This window comes from Bos indicus x Bos taurus, chromosome 2 (assembly GCF_003369695.1).
Source record: "Bos indicus x Bos taurus breed Angus x Brahman F1 hybrid chromosome 2, Bos_hybrid_MaternalHap_v2.0, whole genome shotgun sequence".
Lineage (NCBI taxonomy): Eukaryota > Metazoa > Chordata > Mammalia > Artiodactyla > Bovidae > Bos > Bos indicus x Bos taurus.
In genome coordinates this window covers 42,524,383-42,551,074 of record NC_040077.1, presented here as the reverse complement: position 1 = coordinate 42,551,074, position 26,692 = coordinate 42,524,383, and the positions used below count along the sequence as shown (strand labels likewise).

The 26,692-nt window shown below is 40.5% G+C and overlaps 1 protein-coding gene across 1 annotated transcript; it reads right to left on the bottom strand.

Annotated features, from left to right (window-relative positions):
* Positions 1 to 23,847: 23,847 nt before the first annotated feature.
* Positions 23,848 to 26,006, bottom strand: RPRM (reprimo, TP53 dependent G2 arrest mediator homolog). The gene has a single exon (XM_027560471.1). It carries the CDS (start codon positions 25,086 to 25,088, stop codon positions 24,759 to 24,761), a length of 330 nt encoding a protein of 109 aa, XP_027416272.1. The 5' UTR covers positions 25,089 to 26,006; the 3' UTR covers positions 23,848 to 24,758.
* Between the last annotated feature and the right edge of the window lie 686 nt (positions 26,007 to 26,692).

Sequence of the window (26,692 nt, the reverse complement as noted above, 5' to 3'; positions counted from 1 at the left end):
GATCCCTAATCAAAGAAAAACTTTTCCCTACATTTAATAATTTAAAATATGTAGAATAAAAACTCAGGTACTGTATTCATTGAAAAAAAATTCACATATAAAAAGAGGACCTGTGAAGTTTAAATCTTTGTTGTTCAAGGGTCAACTGTACTCCAGAATTGCCAAGTATATTTGGAAAAAGTGATGAATTTTGACTTGGGTGGCACTTTTAGTAAAGAAACCCCCTGCCAATGCAGGAGACATAAGAGATGTGGATTCCATCCCTGGGTAGGGAAGATTCCCTGGAGTAGGAAATGGCAACCCACTCCAGTATCCTTGCCTGGGAATCCCTTGAACAGAGGAGCCTGACAGGCTATTGTCCATAGGGTTGCAAGGAGTCAGACACGACTGAAGCGACTTAGCACACACGTATGCAATGAATTCTGACTTGCCCCAGCACATAATCAGAGTATAAGAAATAGTTACAATAACTTAAGCAGTTTAGTATTTTTCTTAGACAAATACATTAACTTGGAAGAATATGCTAATTATTCAGTTCAGTTGTGAAAATAGTATAAGATTTGAAAAGCTATTGGGATAATTGGTGGAAAACATGTTAGCATTTATTTTACATCAAGTTAAATCATCTGTAAAAATTAAAAATCTAATTCAAGAACCAAATATTATAATTGTAAAATGAAAGAATTTTAACACAGGAAATATAACAGTTAAATAGGAAAAGATAAATAGATATGACCTAAGTTTTATATGAGGAAAACATATAATTGATAGACACAGAGACAATATTCCCATATATATAGGATTCCAAAAATCTCATATCACTAACAGAGAGCATCTATAAGTCAATAACAAAAGCCAAACAGAATATAGAGGTAAATTCCAGAAAAAGTGTACAAGTGCCCAGAAAACACAGGCCCTGTCATACTTGAAATATGAGTAATAAAAACTAAAATAATAGCTAATATTCTTTACCTAAAAATTGGTGTACATTTTAAAAATTATAATATTTAGTGCTATCAAGGGTGTGGACAATGGAGTATACCCATTCTTTTGGTGGGTGAGTAACTGATTAAAAAGTTGGATGATTTTAAATGTGCATACACCTCAGTCCAATTATTCCACTTTCATGTATAGTAGAGAAATACAATGGAATAGGAAAGGTTAGAGATTACCTCAAGAAATTGGAGATATCAGGGAATATTTCATGCAAGGATGGGCATGATAAAGGACAGAAATAGTAAGAACCTAACAGAAGCAGAAGATATTAAGAAGAGGTGGCAAGAATACACAGGAGAACTTTGCAAAAAAGATCTTTACAACCCATATAATCACGATGGTGTGATCATTCACCTAGAGCCAGACATCCTGGAATGCAAAGTCAAGTTGGCCTTAGGAAGCATCACTACAAACAAAGCTAGTGGAGGTGATGGAATTCCAGTTGAGCTATTTCAAATCCTAAAAGATGATGCTTTGAAGGTGCTGCACTCAATGCTCCAGCAAATTTGGAAAACTCAGCAGTGGCCACAGGACTGGAAAAGAACAGTTTTCATTCCAATCCCAAAGAAAGGCAATGCCAAAGGATTCTCAAACTATCTACAATTATGCTCATTTGACACGCTAGCAAAATTATGCCAAAATCCTTCAAGTCAGACTTCAGCAGTATGTGAACCGAGAACTTCTCAGATTACAAGCTGGTTTTAGAGAAGGGAGAGGAACCAGAAATCAAATTGTAAAAATCTGTTGGATCATAAAGAAAGCAAGGGAATACCAGAAGAACATCTACTTTTACTTCATTGACTATGCTAAAGCTTTTGACTGTGTGGATCACAACAAACCATGGAAAATTCTTAAAGAGGTGGGAATACCCGATCACTTTACCTGCCTCCTGAGAAACCTGTATGCAGATCAAGAAGCAACAGTTAGAACTGAACATAGAACAACAGACTGGTTCCAAGCTGGGAAAGGAGTACAAGGCTGTATATTGTCACCCTGTTTATTCAACTTAAATGCAGAGTACATCATGTGACATGCCAGGCTGGATGAATCACAAGCTGGAATTAAGATTGTCAGGAAAAATACAAAAACCTCAGAAATACAGATTATATTACTTTTATGGCAGAAAGTGAAAAGGAACTAAAGAGCCTCTTGATGAAAGTGAAAGAGGAGAGTGAAAAAGTTGGCTTAAAACTCAACATTCAGAACACTAAGATCACGGGATTCAGTCCCATCACGTCATGGCAAACAGAAGGGGAAAGAGTGGAAGCAGTGACAGATTTTATTTTTCTTTGCTCCAAAACTACTATGGACTGTAACTGCAGCCATGAAATTAAAAGACGCTTACTCCTTGGAAGGAAAGCTATGACAAACCTAGGCAGTATATTAAAAAGCAGAGACATCACTTTACCGAAAATGGCCCATGTAGTCAGAGCTGTGGTTTTTCCAATAGTCATGTATGGATGTGAGAGCTGGACCATCAGGAAGGCTGATTGCCACAGAATTGATGTTTTTGAATTGTGGTGCTGGACAAGACTGTTGAGAGTCCCCTGGATTGCAAAGAGATCAAACTAATCAATCCCAAAGGAAATCAACCCTGAATATTCATTGGAAGGACTGATGCTGAAGCTCCAGTATTTAGGCCACCTGATGCAAAGAGCTGACTCACTGGTAAAGACTCTGATGCTGAGAAAGATTGAAGAGAAAAGGAGAAGGGAGGAACAGAGGGTGAGATGGTTAGATAGTATTATCGACTCAACGCACATGAGTTTGAGCAAACTCCGGGAAATAGTGAAGGTTGGGAGAGCCTGGCTTCTCAGTCCATAGGGTAGCAAATAGTTGGACAGGGCTTAACAACTAAACAACAACAACAGAGAAACACTATGTTTATAGTGGAGAAATACTATGAAGATGCATGTTCCCAGCAGTATCGTTTAATAGCAAAAACCCAGGTGGTCCTAGTGGTAAAGAATCCACCTGCCACCGCAGAATAAGTAAGAGATGCTGGTTCCATCCCTGAGTTGGGAAGATCCTTTGGAGAAGGAAATGGCAACTCCTTCCAGAATTCTTGCCTGGGAAATTCCATGGACAGAGGAGCCTGGCAGGCTACAGTCCATGGGGCCACAGAGTCGACATGACTGAGCAACTAAGCACACAGAAACAGCCTATCTCTATGGTTAGTTAAGGTACTTCCATGGGTGATAGAAGAGTAAACAGTAATCGAAATAAACAACAGTGTAACACGAGTGTTAATAAATACAACGATTAATCAGAGTAGACATGGACTCTGAATAACTGGTGCAAGAATACAACTGTATACTCACTTGTTTTCAGTCACAGATGCATCATTTTAGACAGTTGCTTTTAAATTTAGGTCTGATTTGTGTGAATTACACTTGAAGATGTCCATAATATTAATATGCTGTTTCAGGGAAATAGAGTAATTTGCATGCAGACTTCTATCTATACACTTTCAATGATTTCATTTTTTAGTGATAAATAAAAGAAACAAAAATACTACTCTTTCTATGGCAGAGTGTGGTACATATATTTTTCAAAATATTTTGAAATATGTAATAATATTAATTAATAATGCATATTAATACTTTTATTTAAATCTCATCATATTTTCTTTTTTTTAAGGTTTTTTTTTTATTTTATTTTTAAACTTTACATAATTGTATTAGTTTTGCCAAATATCAAAATGAATCCACCACAGGTATACATGTGTTCCCCATCCTGAACCCTCCTCCCTCCTCCCTCCCCATACCATCCCTCTGGGTCGTCCCAGTGCACTAGCCCCAAGCATCCAGTATCGTGCATCGAACCTGGACTGGCGACTCGTTTCTTACATGATATTTTACACGTTTCAATGTCATTCTCCCAAATCTTCCCACCCTCTCCCTCTCCCACAGAGTCCATAAGACTGTTCTATACATCAGTGTCTCTTTTGCTGTCTCGTACACAGGGTTATTGTTACCATCTTTCTAAATTCCATATATATGCGTTAGTATACTGTATTTATCATATTTTCTTATATGTCTTATATGTCTTAACACTTCCTCTAATCAGCTGGTCTCTTTCCCTTCCTGCCTCACAGAAGAAATGACCCAGCAGAGAGAAGGGAAAGTACTGAATTTTGAATTTTACAAGTTTAATATTCAGGAAGAAATGGAAATATTTCATAACTCAGGGCATGGAGAAGAGATTTGGAAAAGACATGGTGAAGTCAGAAGGTACTACTCAGCTGACTTCTTTCATCAAAGAGGAAAGAGGAGAGTTAGAAGGTAAACAGTAAGATCTTGATCGAATTAGGTTTATGAGACAGAAACTCAGAATCCCCTTCTTCAGCCATCCTCAAGCAAAGTCAGATTAAGACCAGGGTGGGGCAATGACAGTCTGCAAACCCTTTCCAGAGAAGTGGCTGTGTGGAGTGTCTGGGCACATAGATCTGAGTCAATTTCACAGTGTCAGGATACCCAGGATGGTGCAAGAGTGGGGGAAGTTCCCGTACTCCTGAGAGAAGATAACAGGGCTTCTTACCAGTCCAAGGAGAGCAGGAACTTAAAACTAGGATCCGCCTGACCTTTAGAGGCTCTGCAGGGAGGGACCTATATGAATCCACCACCCACCACCATATTAGACAAGAATCATCTCAATAGCGGAGAAGGCAATGGCACCCCACTCCGGTACTCTTGCCTGGAAAATCCCATGGACAGAGGAACCTGATAGGCTGTAGTCCACGGGGTCGCTGGGAGTAGGACACAACTGAGCGACTTCCCTTTCACTTTCATGCATTGGAGAAGGAAATGGCAACTCACTCCAGTGTTCTTGCCTGGAGAATCCCAGGGACGGGGGAGCCTGGTGGGCTTCTGGGTTTTGTAAGCTCACAACTGTGGGCCCAATTCTGAGGAAAAAGGTGGGGTGTGATTGAGGGGAAGAAATTATTCAGTAGTACAGAAGCTCCTACTCTAAGTGGTTGTAGAAAAAGAACATTACCATTTTCATACCATGGAGTTTGTAGAGTGAGACCTGTATCTGCCATCACCGTGAATCTCTTTCTTCAAATGCCAATCTCTCACTGTAGTAGTATTCCCCCTGCCCCACCAAAATATTTTAGGGAGCCAATGGAGATTTTCACTTTTTACTTTATAAACTTGTTTCATGTTGAAATTTTTTCAGCAGTACACACTTCTCCTGTAATTAAAAATAATAAAGAAAACAATAATTGACATTCTCCCACCGCCATCCAAGTAAAACAGCAGGGTAAAATAAATCTCAAATGACTTGAAGGTTATATGTTTCCAAAATAAGCATCCCTTTAATTATTAGCTGCAGTAATCATTTGTATTTTCTGCATTTAAGTTTAAATTAATTAGCCAAATAAAATATATGAAGCTTTAAAAAAAAAGAATACTGTGAAATGCTTTTGTTTGACCTGCTTCTTTTCATAGCCACAATTTTCACAGCAATTGAGGCCACTTTTAACTCTGTTTATGTCTGTTAATGACAGAATACAGTCTTTCAGAATTTTCTAAGACAGCAGGGCAGAATTAATGGCAGTTTCAGCTCTCTTAAAGATTGATGCAGCACTGCAGTGCTTAGCAAAACCATGTGATCTTTTAATCAATCACTGAAATAAATCTATGCAACTGGTGTCAGGAATAAAAGTCATTCTACACTCACCTTCCCGATTCCCTAAAGACAAAGGAAATGTAATCCAAATAAGACTCACCGAGCCACACTACCGAGCCTCCACTCCCAAAGGGATTTCAGATTTGTCACCATTCAAAAGACTCGTCTTGCCATGAAAAAAATGGAATTTGGCATATTTCTCTATAAATATGAAAGTGATGGAGCATCCCTTATGGTCCTGGCACATGAATAGGCTAAGTCAGAATATTACTGCATGAATCTCTAATTCCTAATGGCTGACATGTAAACTGTAGATGTATCTTTCCATAGGTTCCTAGAAACATTTTGCAGAAATCTTATGATTCATTCTTCTCACATAAGAGTTAATGAAATTTTTTCTACACAGATTATTTTTTACTCTTAAATATCTGGAGGAAAGAAGTTCCTCTAAAGATATAATTCATAGCCTCACTCCGCTTCCTTCTAGGAATTTCTTCCCCATAAAATCAACTCTTGACTTAACCCAGTTAATGGAAAAAATGAGTGAACCAGTGAGTACAGAATGATAAATAATTCAAAAAGTAATTTAACCTTGCCCTGCAGTACAGTGGGACCATTACATAATGAAGAACAAAGTAATGGTATCTTAGTAATATTTTTAAGAGCTTTTATCATTACACAAAATTCAGGTGTGTATTAAAGGAGTGGCCATATTTAATGCTCATCAAATTCAGTATCAAAATAGCATCTTAAATTATCTTTTTGGCCTCTGTGAGCACATTGCTTTTCTCTGAACACTTGTCACTTGCCTTGGATCTCACTGAATATGGAGGTAGAGAAAACAGTGTAAATGTACAGTTGATATGAGGAGATGTAGCTCTCAGCCTTATACCTCTCATTTTTCTTTTGATTTATATCAGTCAGCATGCCATAGCATGTGGACCCCAGGATGAAAAGCACACCAGGGTCTTCACAGCAGATCAGGGGAAGGGGAAAGGAATAGGGAACGAGTGAGCAAAGCTGGGAAGCTAACTCAACTGAAATGTTGGCGCCAGATGGAGCATTCAGCAGGTGTCCAAGTCCCCGTGTCCATAGAAATATGGTTAACTTGAGTTGATCCTGACAGTCATAAGTACCCCAGAGCATGTGCTGACACTGTGGAGACATAATAGACACAGTTTCAAAGGGACATTATGCTCTATGTAAAGAGCATCACAATGCTAGATTGTCACAGCAACAGCTAGGATTACATCCAAAGTTCCAGTTTCCTGAGAGAGAAAAATTCTGGCTGAATGTCAGGGCCAGTGAAATTCTGCAGCAGAAGCCAGGACACTGGGAAGAAACCAGCTACATAGACCAGACAAACAAGTGGTCTTCTGGGAAAGAGCTGTGCTTCTCTGGACTAAAGATTGTCCAGGCATTACTTTGAGCACACCAGATATTACAAGGTCCCATCACCTAGTTCCCTGGAAGCTACTATAATGTTCTCTAATTGGTCCAGAAACTGAGCAGAAATAAGTGTTTGGTGGAGGGCCTCTGGGCTGAGAAAGTCAAGAGCATCACTTATTAAAATGTTTCTATTAGCCAGATATTTGATATCCTCTCCCACCCAAACACTGAGCTTCCAGGTGCCTGAGAGATCTAGGACATGGATAAACCACAAGATTCCTTCTAGGAAGCATTTCTCACCCCAGCAGAGCTTAACATCAAATCATCCCATATTTTTAAGTCTTGGTTTGAAGATGATTTATTGTCATTTCAAAGTATATGCAACTTTGTGGTTTATAAATGGAAACTGGGTGAGATATATCCTTTGAAAGACATTCTTTAAGGCTATGTTTAATAAAACTCTAGCAGTCAGAATGATGGTGTTCTTGGCAGAATTTCAAAATAAAGCCCACTCCGAGGACAGGACATGAAATTATATCACAGCAAGGGGCATTTAAGCAAGATCCTAAGATGGTAATGCCAATTACAGTGACTTTGGAATACAGGACTGAGAGTGCACAGGAGGCTGTAAAATTAGGTCAGGACATTTTCGATAACAAGGTATGTTGAAGCGCAATGTCACCTAGAAGCAGACAATTCAGGTTTTAGGATTCAATGATCTCTCTCACTTTACCATAAAATGTAAAACATAACGTCGTTAAGAAGACATTTAACCAACGTTAAATGTATAACATTTTCTTCATTGAAATAAATGATAAAAAGTAGATGACATATGGAGACTATTATAAATTTTGCCAAAACTAGATATTTGCATACTGGAAAACTCATAACTAAGGCTTTTATGCCAGGAATCAGACAAGCAGCACAGTGACACAATTTCAACACGATTGATTTTGATTCAGGATGAATGAGTAGTCTCCTGCTCAGTGAAACTTATTACTTCCTCTCTTTCTAATGCGATGAACAGAATCAATCTGTATTCAGAAAGGTGGTCTTCATGTCTCTACTGTGTCTGTGTCAACTAAGAATGTCTCTGTGATCCGGAAAGAGCTCTATCCTAAAACATTACTCTTGTTGGAGAAGTGTCTTTTAAAAAAATTTTAGGAGGCATGACAAACTATAGTATTGTGGAAAGGTGTTTTGGAATTTGATAGCACACTGGCAAAAACCACATACACATCCTTCAGAGGAGTAACTGTGTTCTAAACACAGTGTTATAATTACAGGTTTGATTCTGTGTGTGTTCTCAAGCCTTGAGACATAAAAATATTAAATTTTCTTCCCTAGAAACAATAAAGGGTTTCTTATATCTGATTATTTAGAGTGGCAGAGACCACATCTTGTGCTGAATTAGAAAGAATGATTTATCCATTAACACCTTTCACCCATATAGTAAGGAAATAAAATCCTGTTAAATTCATGAGACTCTGTACCTCAGGTGTCCCTTTGTTTTGGATAAATAGGTGTCCCCAAGCCAGCTTAGTTTATCTTTAGAGGCAGGGAGCTTAATGTAAGAACTAGCCTTTGAACTTGAAGAAAGCTGAGAGGTATGTCAGCACCAGCCTCAGCAAAATGGTATCAAAGCCATTTTGAGTGTAACTTCTAGATGAACCAATTAGGAGTGATCCTTTTAGAGCTGAGACCAGAAACTTATTTATATATATGTGTGTGTGTGTGTGTGTGTGGCCAAGACATAATGAAAGACGGTTTTAGCACAACGGGGGAGTTAGGAGAAAACGCAGTCATGTGAGTGAGAAAGGAGGATTCAGCCTTTTTATTTGTACCTTAGGTCTGGCTACTTCTGATAAAATCCTGTAACACTGGCAGGCTTTCTCCAAAGTTCCTAAGGCTGCTGCTTGTTCAAATCAGTCAGCAGAGTCACCTTCCAGGTGCCCCTGTCCCCCAAGAACAGTTGAGAATAATGAAATCATAAGGTTGGAAGGTGTCACATGGTTCTAGTCCAAGGAACTCATTCTGGAGTATCCAGACATACAGAAACAAGACATTTATTCTTCCAAAGGCAGTTCACTTCATAATTGTGCAGCTCCAGCTATTAGAGAAATCTTGCTTGTTAAGAGTTGAATTCTCTTCGTCTGTAGCTTCCTCTCCTCTTCACTGTTGCCAGTATTACTACTTGAATTTATACTAAACAAAAGTAATGTCTGTGGCAGTTTCTCAAATGTTGAAGCCCAGCTATCTTGTTATCCCTGAAGCTTTATTTATTTATTTTTCTTCAGTGGAAAACACTGTTGTCTCTTTTGACCATTTTTCAAATCTAACATGATTTCAGAACCATTACCAGCATAATGGTTTTCTTTTAAATACACTGAATCCATTTATAACTTAAAAAAAAAATGGCATTAAGACCACAATCACTCTAAAGCAGGAAAAATCTAGAAACAGGAAAGTTGGCCTCTTGCCTCCCCTTGCTTCCATTAATGCAGACTAAGTTCACACTATTCTTTTTTTAATTTGGCAATGTCAATATTTCATTGTCTAGAAGTTCTTCTTGAACAAAACTCTATTAATACATTTTCTATATTTATGTTCTGATGGTAAATCACGTTTTCCTCATTCTATACTTGCACAGTTGTTTTAGGCCCAAGCACGGGACCTTGTGTTTTTCTAGATTAAATTGTATCTTGCTAAAATCAGACGAGGTTGGTCATAACTTTCCTTCCAAGGAGTAAGCGTCTTTTAATTTCATGGCTGCAGTCACTATCTGTAGTGATTTTGGAGCCCAGAAAAATAAAGTCTGACACTGTTTCCACTGTTTCCCCATCTATTTCCCATGAAGTGGTGGGACCGGATGCCATGATCTTCGTTTTCTGAATGTTGAGCTTTAAGCCAGCTTTTTCACTCTCCACTTTCACTTTCATCAAGAGGCTTTTGAGTTCCTCTTCACTTTCTGCCATAAGGGTGGTGTCATCTGCATATCTGAGGTTATTGATATTTCTCCCGGCAATCTTGATTCCAGCTTGTGTTTCTTCCAGTCCAGTGTTTCTCATGATGTACTTTGCATATAAGTTAAATAAACAGGGTGACATTATACAGCCTTGACGTACTCCTTTTCCTATTTGGAACCAGTCTGTTGTTCCATGTCCAGTTCTAACTGTTGCTTCCTGACCTGCATACAAATTTCTCAAGAGGCAGATCAGGTAGTCTGGCATTCCCATCTCTTTCAGAATTTTCCACAGTTTATTGTGATCCACACAGTCAAAGGCTTTGGAGTAGTCAATAAAGCAGAAATAGATGTTTTTCTGGAACTCTCTTGCTTTTTCGATGATCCAGCAGATGTTGGCAATTTGATCTCTGGTTCCTCTGCCTTTTCTAAAACCAGCTTGAACATCAGGAAGTTCACGGTTCACATATTGCTGAAGCCTGGATTGGAGAATTTTGAGCATTACTTTACTAGCGTGTGAGATGAGTGCAATTGTGTGGTAGTTTGAGCATTCTTTGGCATTGCCTTTCTTTGGGATTGGAATGAAAACTGACCTTTTCCAGTCCTGTGGCCACTGCTGAGTTTTCCAAATTTGCTGGCATATTGAGTGCAGCACTTTCACAGCATCATCTTTCAGGATTTGGAATAGCTCAACTGGAATTCCATCACCTCCACTATCTTTGTTCGTAGTGATGCTTTCTAAGGCCCACTTGACTTCACATTCCAGGATGTCTGGCTCTAGGTCAGTGATCATACCATCATGATTATCTGGGTCATGAAGATCTTTTTTTTACAGTTCTTCTGTGTATTCTTGCCATGTTTTCTTAATATCTTCTGCTTCTGTTAGGTCCATACCATTTCTGTCCTTTATCGAGCTCATCTTTGCCATGAAATTAAAAGATGCTTACTCCTTGGAAGGAAAGTTATGACCAACCTAGATAGCATATTCAAAAGCAGAGACATTACTTTGCCAACAAAGGTCCGTCTAGCCAAGGCTATGGTTTTTCCTGTGGTCATGTATGGATGTGAGAGTTGGACTGTGAAGAAGGCTGAGCACCGAAGAATTGATGCTTTTGAACTGTGGTGTTGGAGAAGACTCTTGAGAGTCCCTTGGACTGCAAGGAGATCCAACCAGTCCGTTCTGAAGGCGATCAGCCCTGGGATTTCTTTGGAAGGAATGATGCTAAAGCTGAAACTCCAGTACTTTGGCCACCTCATGCAAAGAGTTGATTCATTAGAAAAGACTCTGATGCTGGTAGGGATTGGGGGCAGTAGGAGAAGGGGACAACAGAGGATGATGGCTGGATGGCATCACTGACTCGATGGACGTGAGTCTGAGTGAACTCCAGGAGTTGGTGAGGGACAGGGAGGCCTGGCGTCCTGGGATTCATGGGGTCGCAAAGAGTCAGACATGACTGAGCGACTGATCTGATCTGATCTGATCTAAAAATCAGACTATTACTGAAGTTTCTCAGAATCTTTTGGTATCTAGATTTAGCCAATCAATATATTCTCCTTATACTCCTCAGTTTCCTCATAGTTGAAGACAAACTGCTTCATGAAATGATTGTGAAGACTGTGATCCAACACAAGAAGAGTGCTTAGCATGGAGACAAATACTTAGTAAGTGCTCAATAAATTATATTACTATCATTTTGTAAGCCAGCCTAGTCTAAAAACAGTCTTTTAACCTTAAAGTAAATTTGTTGACATCATATATATAAATCCCAACATTTTAGAATAAAGTATTTCAGTCAAAACTATATTGTCACCAGAGCTTGAGTAAAAAATTACTGGAGCAACATGAAATAAGTGAATCCTAGAGGCCTTTATAATTACAGAATTCAAAGAGAAAACAAATTAAGTCTCTATGCATTTCCAAGTCAGAAGTCTACCTAATTGGATGAGCTGAGACTCATTTTGAATTGCCTCCTAGAGTCATCTGCTACTAGCAAACTCTAAATCTACCAAAATGATAAACTGCTTTGCATTTCCTCTATGCGAAATCATTACTCAAAGCTGTAGGGGTGAGTTGTTAATGACAAATCACCACGTGTGTGAGAAAGTTGAAATTTTCCTTACTGTCAATTCATTACCAGAAGAATTAGCAGGATGACATATTGAAAATGCTCTTGGCTTGTGACAGTTTCAGATCTGGGTTCACATCATAGCACAAGATCATTTTAACTATGTGACCTCAGGAAAGTTATTAATCCTCAGTCTCCCCATTTCTCACTTATGGGAGTAGGGTAACAGTACCTTCTAGATTTGCAAAGAATTTGAAGTAACATGTGCAAAGTAGCAACTATGATTAATACTAGAGGTTATTATCAATCACTCATATGAATGGATGATGATGACAGTAATCAAGAATTTATGTGATGCCTTCCTAGTTTCCATGAGCAGAATTTGAAGCCATGCTAATAATACAGTCCAATGGAAAACCACAGTAAGAGAATATAGAAAATAGGGATATATTGTATTGTGTTCTCTGATAGCTCAGTTGGTAAAGAATCCGCCTGCAATGCAAGAAACCCTGGGTCAATTCCTGGGTTGGGATGATCTACTGGAGAAGGGATAGGCTACCCACTCCAGTATTCTTGGGCTTCCCTTGTGGCTCAGCTGGTAAAGAATCTGCCTGCAATGCAGGAGACCTGGGTTCAATCCCTGGGTTGGGAAGATCCCCTGGAGAAGAGACAGGCTACCCACTCTAGTATTCTGGCCTGGAGAATTCCTTGGACTATATAGTCCATGGGTCAGACATGACTAAACAACTTTCATTTTCTTTAACTGTTTTGGAATCAGTGTGAAAGTAAGACTCCCATAGAATAACTTTTCTTAAATGAAAACATAGGATAGAAGAAAATCAGATGAGCTTATATAGAATGACCTAATATTCTGGTATGTAATTTCATTAAAACATGAAACTACTTTGGGTTGGCCAAAAAGTTGAATCAGGGTTTTCTGTAAGATCTTATAGAAAAACCCAAAAGAATGTTTTGGCCAACCCAATAAAATCTTGTGACTTCACTCACCCTTTCTTAAGTGACTGTTACATGCCAGGTAACCCACACTCTAAGAAGAAAATGCCCTTGGTGGTCATAAAACCTTTCTCAAAGCAATCATCCAAAGTCTAAAGCACTCTTTAGGAATCCATAGAATCGTAAATTGAAAATATTTTTATCTCAAAAATCACTGAATCATGGAACACTGTTAGCATTTTCTTTCTTTCAATATGTAGAACATTAAATGTGAATTGAAATTCAGTACCAATAGCAAAGGTTCATTCTTTGAATAGCTTTTCTTTATCTTAATAGCCAGTGAAGTCTTTGTTTACTTTGTAGAATGGAAATATGATACTGGGAAATTAGAATACATTTAACAAATGCAAAGAATTCAATAAAATTTTATTCAATCTCATACAAAAGGTGAATATGGATTTACTGCAATTTTTAAGTAGATGTTTGTCCAAAAGCTAAAGGAATATTTCAACAAATCCTTCTTTAAAATAGAAAAATTTCTGTTCAAGTCCTCTGCCCATTTTTTAATTGAATTTTTTGTTTTTTTTTTCACATTGAGTTGCATGTTTTTTGTGTGTGTATTTTGTATATTAACCCCCTTTAAGATATCATTTTCAAATAAATTCTCCCATTCAGTAAGCTGTCTTTTCATTTTGTTGATAGTTTCCTTAAGACATTTTCCCAGAGAAGACAAATATATGGTTAATAGTCACATGAAAAGATACTCAACATCAGCAATCATCAGAAATATACAAACCCGCAAAGAAATACCACCTCACACCTGTCAGAACTGCTATCATAAAAAGAGAACAAATAACAAATATTGACAAAATGTGGTCAAAAGAAAGCCCTTGTGCACTGTTGGTGGGATTGTAAATTGGTGCAGCCACTATGGAAAAAAGTATGGTGGTTCTTCAGAAAATTAAAAAAGAACTACCCACATAATCCAGAAATTTCACTCTAGGTCTTTATAAGAAGAAATAAAAACACTAGTTTGAAAAGATACATGCACTCCAATGTTCACTGCGGCATTATTTACAACAGCCAAGATATGGAAGCAACCTAGGTGTCCACTGGTAGACAAATCGATAAGAAGATGTGATATATACATACACACACAAACACATACACACACATACATACATATACATACACACTTTGGAATGGAATATTCCACACACACTATGGAATATTATTGAACCATAAGAAATAGAATCTTGCATTTGTGACAACATGACAGATCTAGAGTATTATGCTAAATGAAATAAGCCAGAGAAAGACAAATACCATATAATCACACTTCCATGTGGAATATAAAAAACCAATCAAAATGAAAACAGACTCATGAATATTGAGAATAGTGGGATGTTACCAGAGTGGAATATTGGTTGGGCAAAATAGGTGAAAGGGATTCAGAGGTTCAAACCTCCAGTTATAAAATAGATAAGCAATTGGGATGTAACATGCATCAAAAGGAATATGGTTAATTATATGGTAATGACTTTGGGGACAGATGGTTACTAGACTCATCAAGTGACCATTTCATAGTGTATGCAAATGTCAAATCACTATGTAATACAAATGAAGTAAGCATAATATTATATATTAACTATATATCATTTAAAGAAACATTTATTAGTTATTGACAAAATATACAAACTTAGATGTTTAATTTTTTAAGAGAAATTCAAATAGACCTAGATCCAGATCTTTCTTCAAATAAACCAGGATAGTATATTATTTCCTATGTCCTAGTAAGAACAAGATTTTGTGAATCACTGTGATCCTCTGGAGGAGGAAATGGCAACCCACTGCAATACTCTTGCCTGAAAAATCCCATGGACAGAGGAGCCTGCAGGGCTACAGTCCCTGGGTCTCAGAGTTGGACGCGACTGAGTGCCTGAGCGCACACACACACACGTGTAATGTATTGTGCTAAATTGGTACAAAAAGACTAGATACCAAAAACCAACTTAGGAAATTCGAAATAAAAAATGGTTTAGAAAAACTACCACTGAGCAAAAACTGGGTAATCAAGCTATTGTATACATAGCAATCAATCAAAGTTTAACCTCAAACTGAATCATATTTGTAGCATAGCGACTTATATTATTAATTATTGAAATTTGCTTATATTTTTAAAGTTACCATTTCCTGAAACAAAGTCAAAAGGTAGGAAGGCCATCATGCCAAGGAAAAGGGGATACATTGCCAAAAACAAGGAGTGCTCTTATATTTGAGCAAATGTGCCTTTGAGGCCATTATGTATGTTGCAAATGCAGAGACCCTCTACTGTGAACATTGTGTTTCCCTGTGTTCAGATTCAGGCTTTCACAGTTGGAAGTCTGAAGATAAGATGAGCTTACCTGTTGTGATGAGCCATATGAGAAAACACTCCTAAACACCAGTCTGTATGGTTGATAGATTTCCTTTCTGAGCCACACCATCATCTCCTCTTTCCGCAAGTGAATAAGAATGAAAAGGCCCACTTCTACAAGTCTCGTGGTGGGGGGAAGATACTTGCAAAGCAGCTAGTTACAGTTAGCAAGGTAATTTCTCCAAGTTAGAAGTATGGATCAGGCAAAGCAGCTCAAACCACGGCCCCTGCCACCCTACCCCTACCCCCATCCCACTCCCACCCTACTCCCCCCCACCACCAAATGAATACTGATGGTTCAATGTCTATACAGACAAAAAAGTTAAGCCAACTCTCTGGATTAGGATGGATTTAGATGAGGGATAGTTTAGGTATAGAATAAGGATGGATTCAAAGAATGGTGATAAAAACATCACATGTTCCTATAGGGTGTCCCCAATTCCAAGGAAGATGGTTCACAAGAGAAGTTCCAGGAAAGTGAGTTTGTTAGATCAATGTGAAAGTGAAAGTGAAACTTGCTCAGTTGTGTCCAACTCTTTGCAACCCCATGGGCTATACAGTCCCTGTAATTCTCCAGGCCAGAACACTGGAGTGGGTAGCTGTACCCTTCTCCAGGGGATCTTCCCAACCCAGGGATCGAACCCAGGTCTCCCACATTACAGGCAGATTCTTTACCAGCTGAGCCACAAGGGAAGCCAAGATCAATGTGGGAAATGCTAAATATTTTGTTTATCCCATGGAGAGTCATGGAGTCCAGAAGAGCTATCCTATAGCAAATGACTCTTCTTAATTTTGTCTAGCACTTTATTATACTAAAGCTTTTTTAACATAAAATTTACCATCTCAGCTTGAAGATGTTTTTATGCCTTGCCAGGTCCAGGGAGGACAGATGATTTTATTCTTATAAACAGGATGTCAAACGATTGGTAGAAATTCATATCACCAGGTACAAGGTGGTGGCAATGCCTGGCCCCAAAATCCAGGCTGTTGTCCAGGCTCTTGGAATTACATCAGTTCAGACACAGAGACTCTTTAAAAAAACAAAAACTTTTTATTTTATATGGGGGCATAGCTGATTAACAATGTTGTGATAGTTTCAGGTGAACAGCGAAGGGACTCAGCCATACACGTACATGTGTCCATTCTCACCCAAACTCTCCTCCCATCCAGGCTGCCACACAACATTGAGCTGAGTTCCATGTGCTATACAGACACAGAGACTTTTGAAAGAAATTATAAAAGGCTTCTGAGCCTTGCTGAAAAATAGTTGATAGAATTAACAGAGTAAATAATTCTAAAGAGAATGTAAGAGTCAGGAGATGCAGATCCCATTACTGACTTCACAACTAGCTAACTGTAGAACCCTGGGGAAAAGACTTACCTTCTCCAGTCTTTGGTTTCCTTAAACAAAATGGCAATCGTTTTAGGCGGTCCAGCAGCATCCCTACTGCTTCTTCTAATAACAGAGTCGCTTTCTCTTGTAAGGACTCCTGGCCTTGGGGTTTGACTCCATGTGGAAGCTGAACTGACTCTACTTCCCCTTGCTTTTCCCCTATTAGCACACAGGTGATATTCACTGAGCCACCCTTTTTCTGGCACCCGCCTCAGTCATAGAATTTTGTTCCGGGATGGATACATGACCCAAACAGACCAGAGTTTACCCAGGAAAAGACAATTTCTTTCTGCTGTGGTTGTTAAGCTGGTAAGATGTGAGTGTGAGCCTAAGAGAATCACTATTTTTCTTTTTCCTGACATGTTTGGAAACAGCTTTACTGAAAGATGGAGAGAGTGGAAGAATCTGATAATATCATATATCAGCTTTTCAGACAGCTCAAGCAACCTGTATCCTTGGATGTGGGGGTCACACAGGTCAGTTAATTTAGTTTGTTTGTTTTTAATTAGTTTGAATTGCATTCATGTTTGTTGTCACCCAAAGAGTCTTGATTAATCCAGCTCATTCTCGCTTGAACATTTCATGAATTTAGAGGATATTTAAGTTGCTTAAAACAAGGAGAAAACATTTTCTTAGAAAGTTCACCTATGGAAGTTGGGGAGGGAAATTCACACTTGATCCTTTTGTTTATCACTCATTGAACATTCCTGGTAGGGGCAGGAAATAAAACACTCATTCCTGACCTGAATTTGTAGAAAAATGCAAGTAGACTCCAGAAATTCATTTGGAGTGTTTTCTTCAGTTCTTCCACATTCATGCTCATCTCGAGCTTGAGTATATAATGTACAGTGAACCCTGTGTGTGCTGCCTACAGAAAGGGAAAAGTCAAATTGAGTAGGTCACATCCTCCGAATCAATATAGAGAAGAATGGAGGGTACTTTATCTGTAAGAGGAAAAGTCACAAGTGTGTGTGGTTCATACAGCTGGGTCTCCAAGGATATATGAGCACAAATCAAGCAGAAGACAGGATGGAAACATATGAGAAGGCCCCTTTAAATCCCATGATACTTTGTACTCAACTTTCAAGATCTAAGTTAGTACCTAGTGCAAAGTCAAGCCATAATGGATACTAAATAATACATATTTATTGATGATGAAGATAAGAAGATCTGGCAAGGCCTCTTTGACCTCTGGGTATAAGAAAATTGAGCTGGCTAACAGGATGCTTGCAATTAGTCCAAGACTTAGCAGAGAGAAATGGAGAAGGAATTAGCAGTCTTCCACATTCTTGTTGCATTGCTGAGCTCAATAGTCTTTGATCCTTTTATTAAGTCCTCTAAATGTAAAATTTTCTAATCACTGTTTTGAGAATTCACACTCTTCTTGTCAATTTCTAGAGACTTGATAGGTTCTTTTCGTTTTCATTGATCTTCTTCAAATTTAGGGTCTCGTCTCATTTCTCTTAGCTTAGCTTTTAAAGATTTTCAAGCCTTCACAATATATAATCTTTGACTTTTCTGTCTCTTGAGGATTTAGCCTCTTTTTCTTTCCATTTCTTAGATGAAGATTGAACCATACGTCTCAAGATATAGATGTATTGTAAGACTCCAGGCACCTCCTATAAATCTTTATTTACTGAACATTTTGGATGTATTTCTTTGCAACTTTTTCTGTGCATTGGTTTATAAATAGTGTTAAACAAAGAAGTGGAGAATATGTGATATTTCAATTTAGTCTGTAGTGAAATGGATGTGTTTTCATTGGTATACAATACAAGAAACACAGAGTATGTGAGTGTGCGCATGCATGCCTGCCTAATCAATACTATTTAGAATATGAACTACTTGATCCTGCTCAATTTATAGGAAAATAAAGCCAAAGAGACATTCTGGATCCCAGAGGGATTCTTTTCCAAAGCAATCAGACATCTGGAGTCTTGGGCTGATAAAAATCAATGACTTTCAAGGCAGTATATCTTTAGATGTGGGGGAGGGAAGAAGTACATAATGAGAGAGGAATTTGTGACAGTAGGGTAAGAAAAACTGTAACTCTGTCTCCCTGTAATTAATCATATCAGGGCACAGGCTATAGCATAATTAGGTATGTATATTTATATCACTATGACCTCAGAAATAGTAAACAGAAACAGTTTCTTTATTGTTTGACTCTTTGGGCAGATTATATGCCTTCCTTTATGTGTATTTATCTTTGCCTGTGCTTCATGAGTCAAATAAGCAGAAAACAGTTCATTTTTTTAGTAAGAAGTTGTAACGTACCACATACACTTGGGTGCTTGACAAATGCTAATTGTTTGAATTATAAGCTCAGAAAATATTACTATGTGATGGAAATCAGTTTTAAAATGGGGGCAGGGCAGAGTTTCGTTCCAACATAATCACAGATGGTTTGACCTTCTATATATTGATCACTCTGTGCCTGCATCTACCCACTCAGAAATATTTCAGCAACTGAGCACTTACATGTATTTAGAAAAGGAAACTATTTACCCATAACCCCTTCAAAATATATATAGTCAAATAAATGAAAATGTAACTTATTTACTCTCATTTACTATGTGTTGTTATTTGAGTTGGAAGTAAGCCACTTGTCTGCAATCTGAGGTGTATTTTTAAATGCATTTACTTACCCCTACAGTAATAGTCCTTATAGAAACTCTCCTCTGATATATTCTGAATTTCTCAAATACAAGTAATAATTTTAGACTATTCTGTTGTGATCACCAGATATGTTACATGACTTGCTGATAATATTACATACTTTGACTTTTTCATGAATTTTCAAAATCTAAGCTAATGCTATACAATTAATCCTGGACTCTTAAACAGTTTAAGCATTTAAACAATACAAAAATATCTGGAAAGAAGGACAGAGTGATGTTGGCCAAGGAAGCAGTTAACCATTGAGCCTTTAAGTTCAGACATTAGGAAACAACTACTACTGTTTGAGTGGACTTGAAAACATCCTATTGAGCTATCGTGCACATATCGAAATGGGATGTGGCAGGTGGGTGAGAGATTTACGGATTCCTGTTTGGGGTATTACTGTAGACTTACTGCTTCAGTGGGCTTTCAAAAGAGGTTTGAGTCTTACAGAACAAACTGAACCCTGGAATCCTTTCCTGGCACTGCAACCCCCAAAGTGACAAGTCTAATAAGTCAGGGCTAAGGAAGGCTTTAAACTGCATGCCGAACAGCTGTTGTGTGCTCTTGCAGAAGCTCAAAGGGAAAAATGCTTTGAGGAGAAAAAGTGGCTGTTAATTAGTCTTTGAACACCCGAAAGTTTCTGCAAACAAAAATGCACATTAGTCTAAGTGTATACAGAGTTAAAGGAACCACTTGCTAATCACATGCTCCCCAATTCACTGGACTTTCCTTTCATTGCTTCCTCCAGTGAGAACACAGAGATCTGGGATATTTAAGGCACTAGTTAGATTATGTGTAACCTGTCAGCATAGAAACTGCTCTCTACCTAGGCCTGGCTAGGTGTCTGATATTTTGCTTTGGCTGTTGTAAATAACATCCCGTGTTGAGGAGCACTGGACTTTAGGGGGAGGGTGTCTCCTACCTAAAAGAACAAGATTGGAAAGACAAAATAGATTTCTAAGATACCTATTGAAGTGAGCTGAGAAACACATTAAGAGACATGGGAATAGTAAACAAATTAATTCAATAGAATCATAGAATAAGAATGTCCTTTTAGAACACATTTTCCTCATTTTAGGGCTGATGGCTCTCAGTTACTTAGAGACCAAAAGCAAAATTTCTTACATCATCGTCCGGTGTGCCTTTTCCTCCCTCACTCAGAATTAGTGTAAGAAGACATAACAGGACTGACTGAGGATCCCTTGAGAAGCCAGGGTGGCTTGAAAATCAGAAAACAGGCGCAGGGATCATCCATCACCAGCCACCATGTCTCAGACTTAACACAATAATGTGATGTTATGCTTAGACTTCCCTCAAGCAGGCCTAAAGTGGTTCAACACTCAAGTCCTTATACATTTTCAGAGAAAGTGGGAAGAGTCATAACAACAATCTTAAGAAAAATAACATTTATTAACAATTGGCTAAGCTACTTAGGTCGGAGAAGGCAATGGCACCCCACTCCAGTACTCTTGCCTGGAAAATCCCACGGACAGAGGAGCCTGGTGGGCTGCAGTCCATGGGGTCGCTAAGAGTCGGACACAACGGAGCGACTTCTCTTTCACTTTCCACTTTCATGCATTGGAGAAGGAAATGGCAACCCACTCCAGTGTTCTTGCCTGGAGAATCCCAGGGACGGGGGAGCTTGGTGGGCTTCCGTCTATGGGGTCACAGAGTCGGACACGACTGAAGCGACAGCAACAGCAGCAGCAAGCTACTTAAGTAGTGGCCACCCAATTAGGCTCGGGGGCATCTGCAGCTGTCTGCACAGCCTGAGAGGGGTCACAACCCTGTTAATTCCACTTGCTGTGTCTCACAAAATCCTCTTCCTCTTTCTGCTGTATTTCCAGAAGGGTTTCAGAAAGCATCAGATGCCTCCCTATGGACCATCTGCCAGAGCCAGCGAGTTTTTACAGGAAGCCATCTTTCTGCCTCTCTCTCAGGACTTCCCACTAATTACTGACCACATGGTGGACCTAAGTGTGTGGGATGATAAAATCTGCCTGTGTGCATCTATCCCTCCCAATTCCCAGTCTCTTAAGTCCGACATTGTTTTCTTCTATGAAACTCAGAGAGTGACTTTTAAACTTACTTTCCTTACAGCACACCTGTAAGAAAGGATCAATGCCCCATAAACTCTAGGCAGGATTTAAAAGTTTCATTTAATGCATTTGTTAGGATCAAGATAAAAGACAATCAAAGGCAGAGTAAGACAGGGAGTGGTGTGGGGCCTGAGAAAGTGGTTGCCGTGTGGCCATCGGGGAATAGGGAGTGTAAAAAGCTTCTTGCACACATTGCCTCATCTATAAAAACCAGAATTACTTGGCATCTAAGTAACAAATGGATCTAAAGGCTGTAGAGAGGAGCTGTTGGCAGGAAATGGTCCCCAGGGCTATGATATTTTCAGATCATGTGCATTTACCTATAATGCATAGATCATGGATTACAGAACTCTGTTCACATAACTTTTCTATTTAAGGGCTAAATTTTGCAGGTTCTGATTTGTCGACTATCACAGTTTCTGGTGGTTAAGAGAATAAATCTGGATAGTTAAGGATAAATGATAAATTTTGCCTTTGAGATGCAAGGAAGAGAAAAGTGCTGTGAAGAAGTATTAAGAGGAAAAAGTATGGAGAAGGATCATAGTGATAGCAGAGATTTAAGAGCATTAGTAGAGGAGAGAATAGTAGGGGGCGTGGCAGCTTCCTCCCCCCCCCCCCCACAATTTTCAGGAATTTGACTTTAAATAGAAAGAGCTCTTCAATACAAATGCAAATTGACCTGCAGGTTGAGACCTTTCTGTGCCTGAAACTCACTATAAGCAAATAACTTGTACACAGCAGAGTACAGTGGAAGATTCCTACACACTCTTGATAGGAATCTTGGTAGGTTGGTTTTTGATCCCAAATCAGTTTCCACACTGAGTTTAATTTTAAATGTCTGGTTTGTCCCTGAGTGAACTGGTTGTTCTGCTTTCTTTGAAACATGGAGACAGCAGATTAACTTGGTGCCACAGAAACTAGCTACAGAACAGAAAGTCTCCATTTCCTATCTTACTCATTAACAAAGTAAAGTGCCCTCCATGACTCACTCTTGACTACATGCTGCCCTTGCTCCCCTGCCCAGACAGAAGAAAACAAGCAAATGCTTACCTGCTGTATATACAGGAACAATAGGCAAAACTTCAAAATCCTTTTTTTTTCAAGCCTAATATCTATTAGCATTCCAAAAAAAAAAAAAATTCTATGTCATATCCCGACATAGACAAAGATTTACTTTGGGAGTTAAACAGATACCTGAGTGGACAGGATGTTAAGGGACACAAACATTTGATCCCAACCATTCAGACACTTACACTGTTTATACCAGTTGTGCCTCTTCTCAATTAAATAGGACATTTCTTTCTTTTTTTTTTTTTTTTTAATTTTAGTCTACCTTGTATCTGCTACAGTGAAGCCTTTAATTGCTATACCATAGTAGAGGATTCTTTATATTCTCGAAAATATTTAGGCTCCTACCCCAGGTGTAAAAACAAACTGCTCAAAAACTGTTGTCAAGTTTCAGCTCGAAGCTATTGTATCCTTTGGGTTATTTTCACATTCACAGTTTTCCAGGGTTTTCTTTTCAAATCCCCTTCAATTTCTGAGCCCAAAGACCATCTATAGCTCCTCTCCGGCCAACTTCCAAGTTTGGGTTACACACATCTCTGACATTCAGAACCTCGGTTAACTCCTCTGAACCTTTTGGCTGGACCTGGGACTGATTACCCAGGTCGCGTTTATCTTTTACTTTAGCCCTTCAGATATAAAATGTAATATGACAAAGACAATACACGTCTTGTTTTTAGTAACAATGGTGTACGCCGGGGAGAATCAGCGTCACTCTGTCACTCTGTACTTTAGGAACTACATTTCCTGGTCTTTTTTTTTTTTTTTTTTGATCAGGATCCTGACGCCTGCTTGCTGACGTTGGTCAGGAGAAGATGCCCTCCCTGAAGCCTAGCCAAGCCGTCTCTTCCTTTCATTAGCGGTGTAACCCTGTGTTCCCACCGGAGCCCTGCACGGAAGTGTAATCTTCCTGCGGCGGCCTCCCGTTTCTCGCCTTGCTTGGAGCGCTGAGCCTAAATGAAATATAAAATACTAACTGAAAGCGAAAACAAAGGATGCTGCCTCCAGGACGGCTCCAGGCCCAGAGGTTTGGCCAGGACACTCGTCCCTGGGCCTCTCTGTCTCGCTCCCCGCCTCGTGCCTGCGTAGGATCCACGAGTTGAATCGCAGCTCGCCAAAGCGAATTCCACCTCGGACTGGTAACCTGACCCCTCAGCGTCGCCCGTTCCCTTCTGCCCGGAGCGTAGAATGATCACCAGGAGGCCAGGAAAAAAACACTTAAACGTTGCATTTATTAAGGAAATTTTAAATAAGGAGAAAAAAAGTCAAAACGGTGTCACCAATGTCAAGAGCACTTTTGTGGTGTCAACCGTGCAGTCACGAGCTAGGAGTACTATCCCGGATCTTTGCTTCGGGGCCAGCTGGAGTGCCAGTCCCGCCCCCTTCCCTCTCCCCCTTCTCCCAAAGACCCAGTTGAAAATGCAATAAAAGAAACAACTCACCCCATTCACATTCGCAGGCTCCCCTTCCCCCCACCCCTTCCCCTAACACAAAACTCTAACCCCCAGGCAGGGAAACAGGCCACTAGGGCGGAAAAAGACTTATCAAATACTTGTATTCAAGCAAACAAACACAAAATCCCTTAAAACGGCACGTTACAATCAATCAAAGGTATTTATCGCCTGTCCTGCCAGGGGTGTAAGGAGCGGGAGGGAATGGGCGCGAACCCGGACACGGTTTGCGTGTCCCCGTTAGTTCGGTTAAGTGGAATATATGCGGGTCACTTTTCCGGTCACCAGGCAATAGGTGCCGTTGGTCTCCGCCTGCTCGCCCTCTCCACCTGCCCCCCCGAGCTTGGTCACCTGCGGGTGGAAAGGGGCCTTGGCCTGGGTCGGTGTGCCCGCATTCTGCGCTAGCGGCAGCTTCCAAAGTTCTGCGCCCTAATCGCCTTCTCTTGCCACTTGCTGCTGAGTCCAGAGTCAGGACTCTCTTCTACTGCCAGGCCTGGGGACTTTCAGAGGGCGAGCGATAAACGGGTTCGCTTCATCCCGAAAGGCAGAAGTCGAGAGAAAAAAACTGACTCCGACAGGTTTGCTTCGCCCAGTCTCGCATGGTGAGGGGGCGCGGCCGGGCTGGTGAAGTGGGGAGGCGAAGGGCGGCTGCCGCGGGGGCCGGGGGCCGGTCAGTAGGGCCCCACGACCACCGCCTCCACCTCCTTAGACGGTCTCCGGTCCTTCACCAGGAAATTGATCATGCCCTCGGACTTGATGAGAAGGTTGCAGCCCAGGAAGAAGATGCCGAAGACCACGGTGAGCGAGAGCACGCACATGACGGCGATCTGAACCACGCGCATGATATACAGGCTGCGCTCGTCCGGGCCGCCCTCCGCGAAGCCGTCGTCGGTCACCACGGACGCCTGGGTGCAGCAGCGCATGGCGCGCTCCAGCGCCTCGCTGCTGTTGGCCAGGAACAGGCCGGCCACGTCGGTCTGGTTGCCCAGTGCCGGATTCATTGCGGGAGCGGGCCGGCAACACGGGAGGCGAGGGTCCGAGGGGTGGGAAGGCGGTGGCGCGGCAGAAACAGGTGAGCTAAGCGCTCACTTGTGGACTTGCGCGCGCGGGGACCGCTCGCTCGCTTGTTTCCAAAGTCCCCGGCTGGTGAGAGTTTCGCCGGAGCCTTCCCGCCGCGCGCCTCAGTCTGGCTGGTCTGCGCCGTGTGCTTCTGCCCGGGCGGTGCTCGTTCCCGGCGCTCGCTCGACTAGGGGCTGTTGGAACTTGGCGGGGCTGGGCCAGCCCGGCCGTGGGAGGTGCGGACGGCGGCGGTAGGGCCGCTGCTATGAACGCAGAGCGGCCCCTTCTGGCCGCACCGCTGCTCTGCGCCCGCCGCTGCTGGGCGGTGGGGGAAAGGAATGGGGCGAACCTCTTGTTTTTTCTTGCTTCGCCTCTTTTCCAACTCCAAGGATAGGCAGAGATCGCTTTTCTGGCTTTTCTGGCTTGATGGATGATTGAAGAGTTTCGGGTGGGGGAAGGGTTGCGACCAACTGAAAGTTTCCTAAAAAGTGGGTCACACAAGCTCTGCGTGTCCTTGGCCTCCCGCCCCTCTCACCTCCGGGAGGTGGAAAGTGGCGATGAATCGCAGGTGGCAGATGGTGTCAGCGAATACATGGGCCCGCCGCCTGTGCCTGACTTTGTCTCGCTTGTGACAAGCCGGGAGGGAAGGAAGGAGAGAAAGAAAGAAAACGAGTGAGAGAGAAAACGATTGGAAAACAGAGTAAGGCAGATTTTATAGAGACTCTTGGGCAAAAGAAAAGGGTTTAGGGAAGGAAGGGCTCTTCTGTGGCCTTTATGGTTGCCAAGAACAGGGTCACCTCCTTGGTAAGGGAGGAGAAGGTGGACAGAATGGCTACCCTTGTAATCTCAATTGCTAATGAGTTTTTGGATGCGCTTCCAGTGTTTTTCTCTGCTGGCAGTAAATCAGCTGTTTAAGGGAATTGCTCATCAGCACCCATCACCTAGAACACTGGCCAACTCCTGGAAGATCTCCCCATTTTCCGTAAGCTGATGTATTTCACCCTAGTCAGTTTAAACGAAGCTACAGATGTTTTAAGGGCCTGATAGAGACTTCAGTCCAGTATGATTCTGCTTCTGGTTTCAGTGAAATGTTACAAACTTGTCAGATTGTTTCTTGAGCTCTAGAAGAATACTTCAGGTTTGTTTGTTTTTTTTAATCATTTCTACTCTTTTTATTCCTCTTCACTTCTCCTTCCTCTCTCCCTTCCTTTTTTCTTTCTTTCAACGGTAACAGCTGGAAACCAGTAACTTGAAGCCCAGTTCAAACTTTTCATAGAATACATTTATTAAATTTCTATTCAAATAAAGTAGCTGTCCTGCCATTTTCAGCTCTGTTCTCAATTCCATTATATTTGCTTGTTCAACCCTCTGATTTTTGTCTCCCCAAACATTATTTACTCCATATTCAAAGCTTTCCTTAAATGTTTTGTGCTACTTTGTGACCACAATAAAATAGAGTGAACTGTATTTTAGTGACAAGTTTTCAACTTTGGGATGTTGATTGTATACCAGCTTCAATAAGCTGAGATGCTTCTAAGTAGCTAAT

Coding starts and splice junctions, on each gene's coding strand:
- RPRM (XM_027560471.1), bottom strand. CDS start 25,088: ATGAATCCGGCACTGGGCAACCAGACCGACGTGGCCGGCCTGTTCCTG.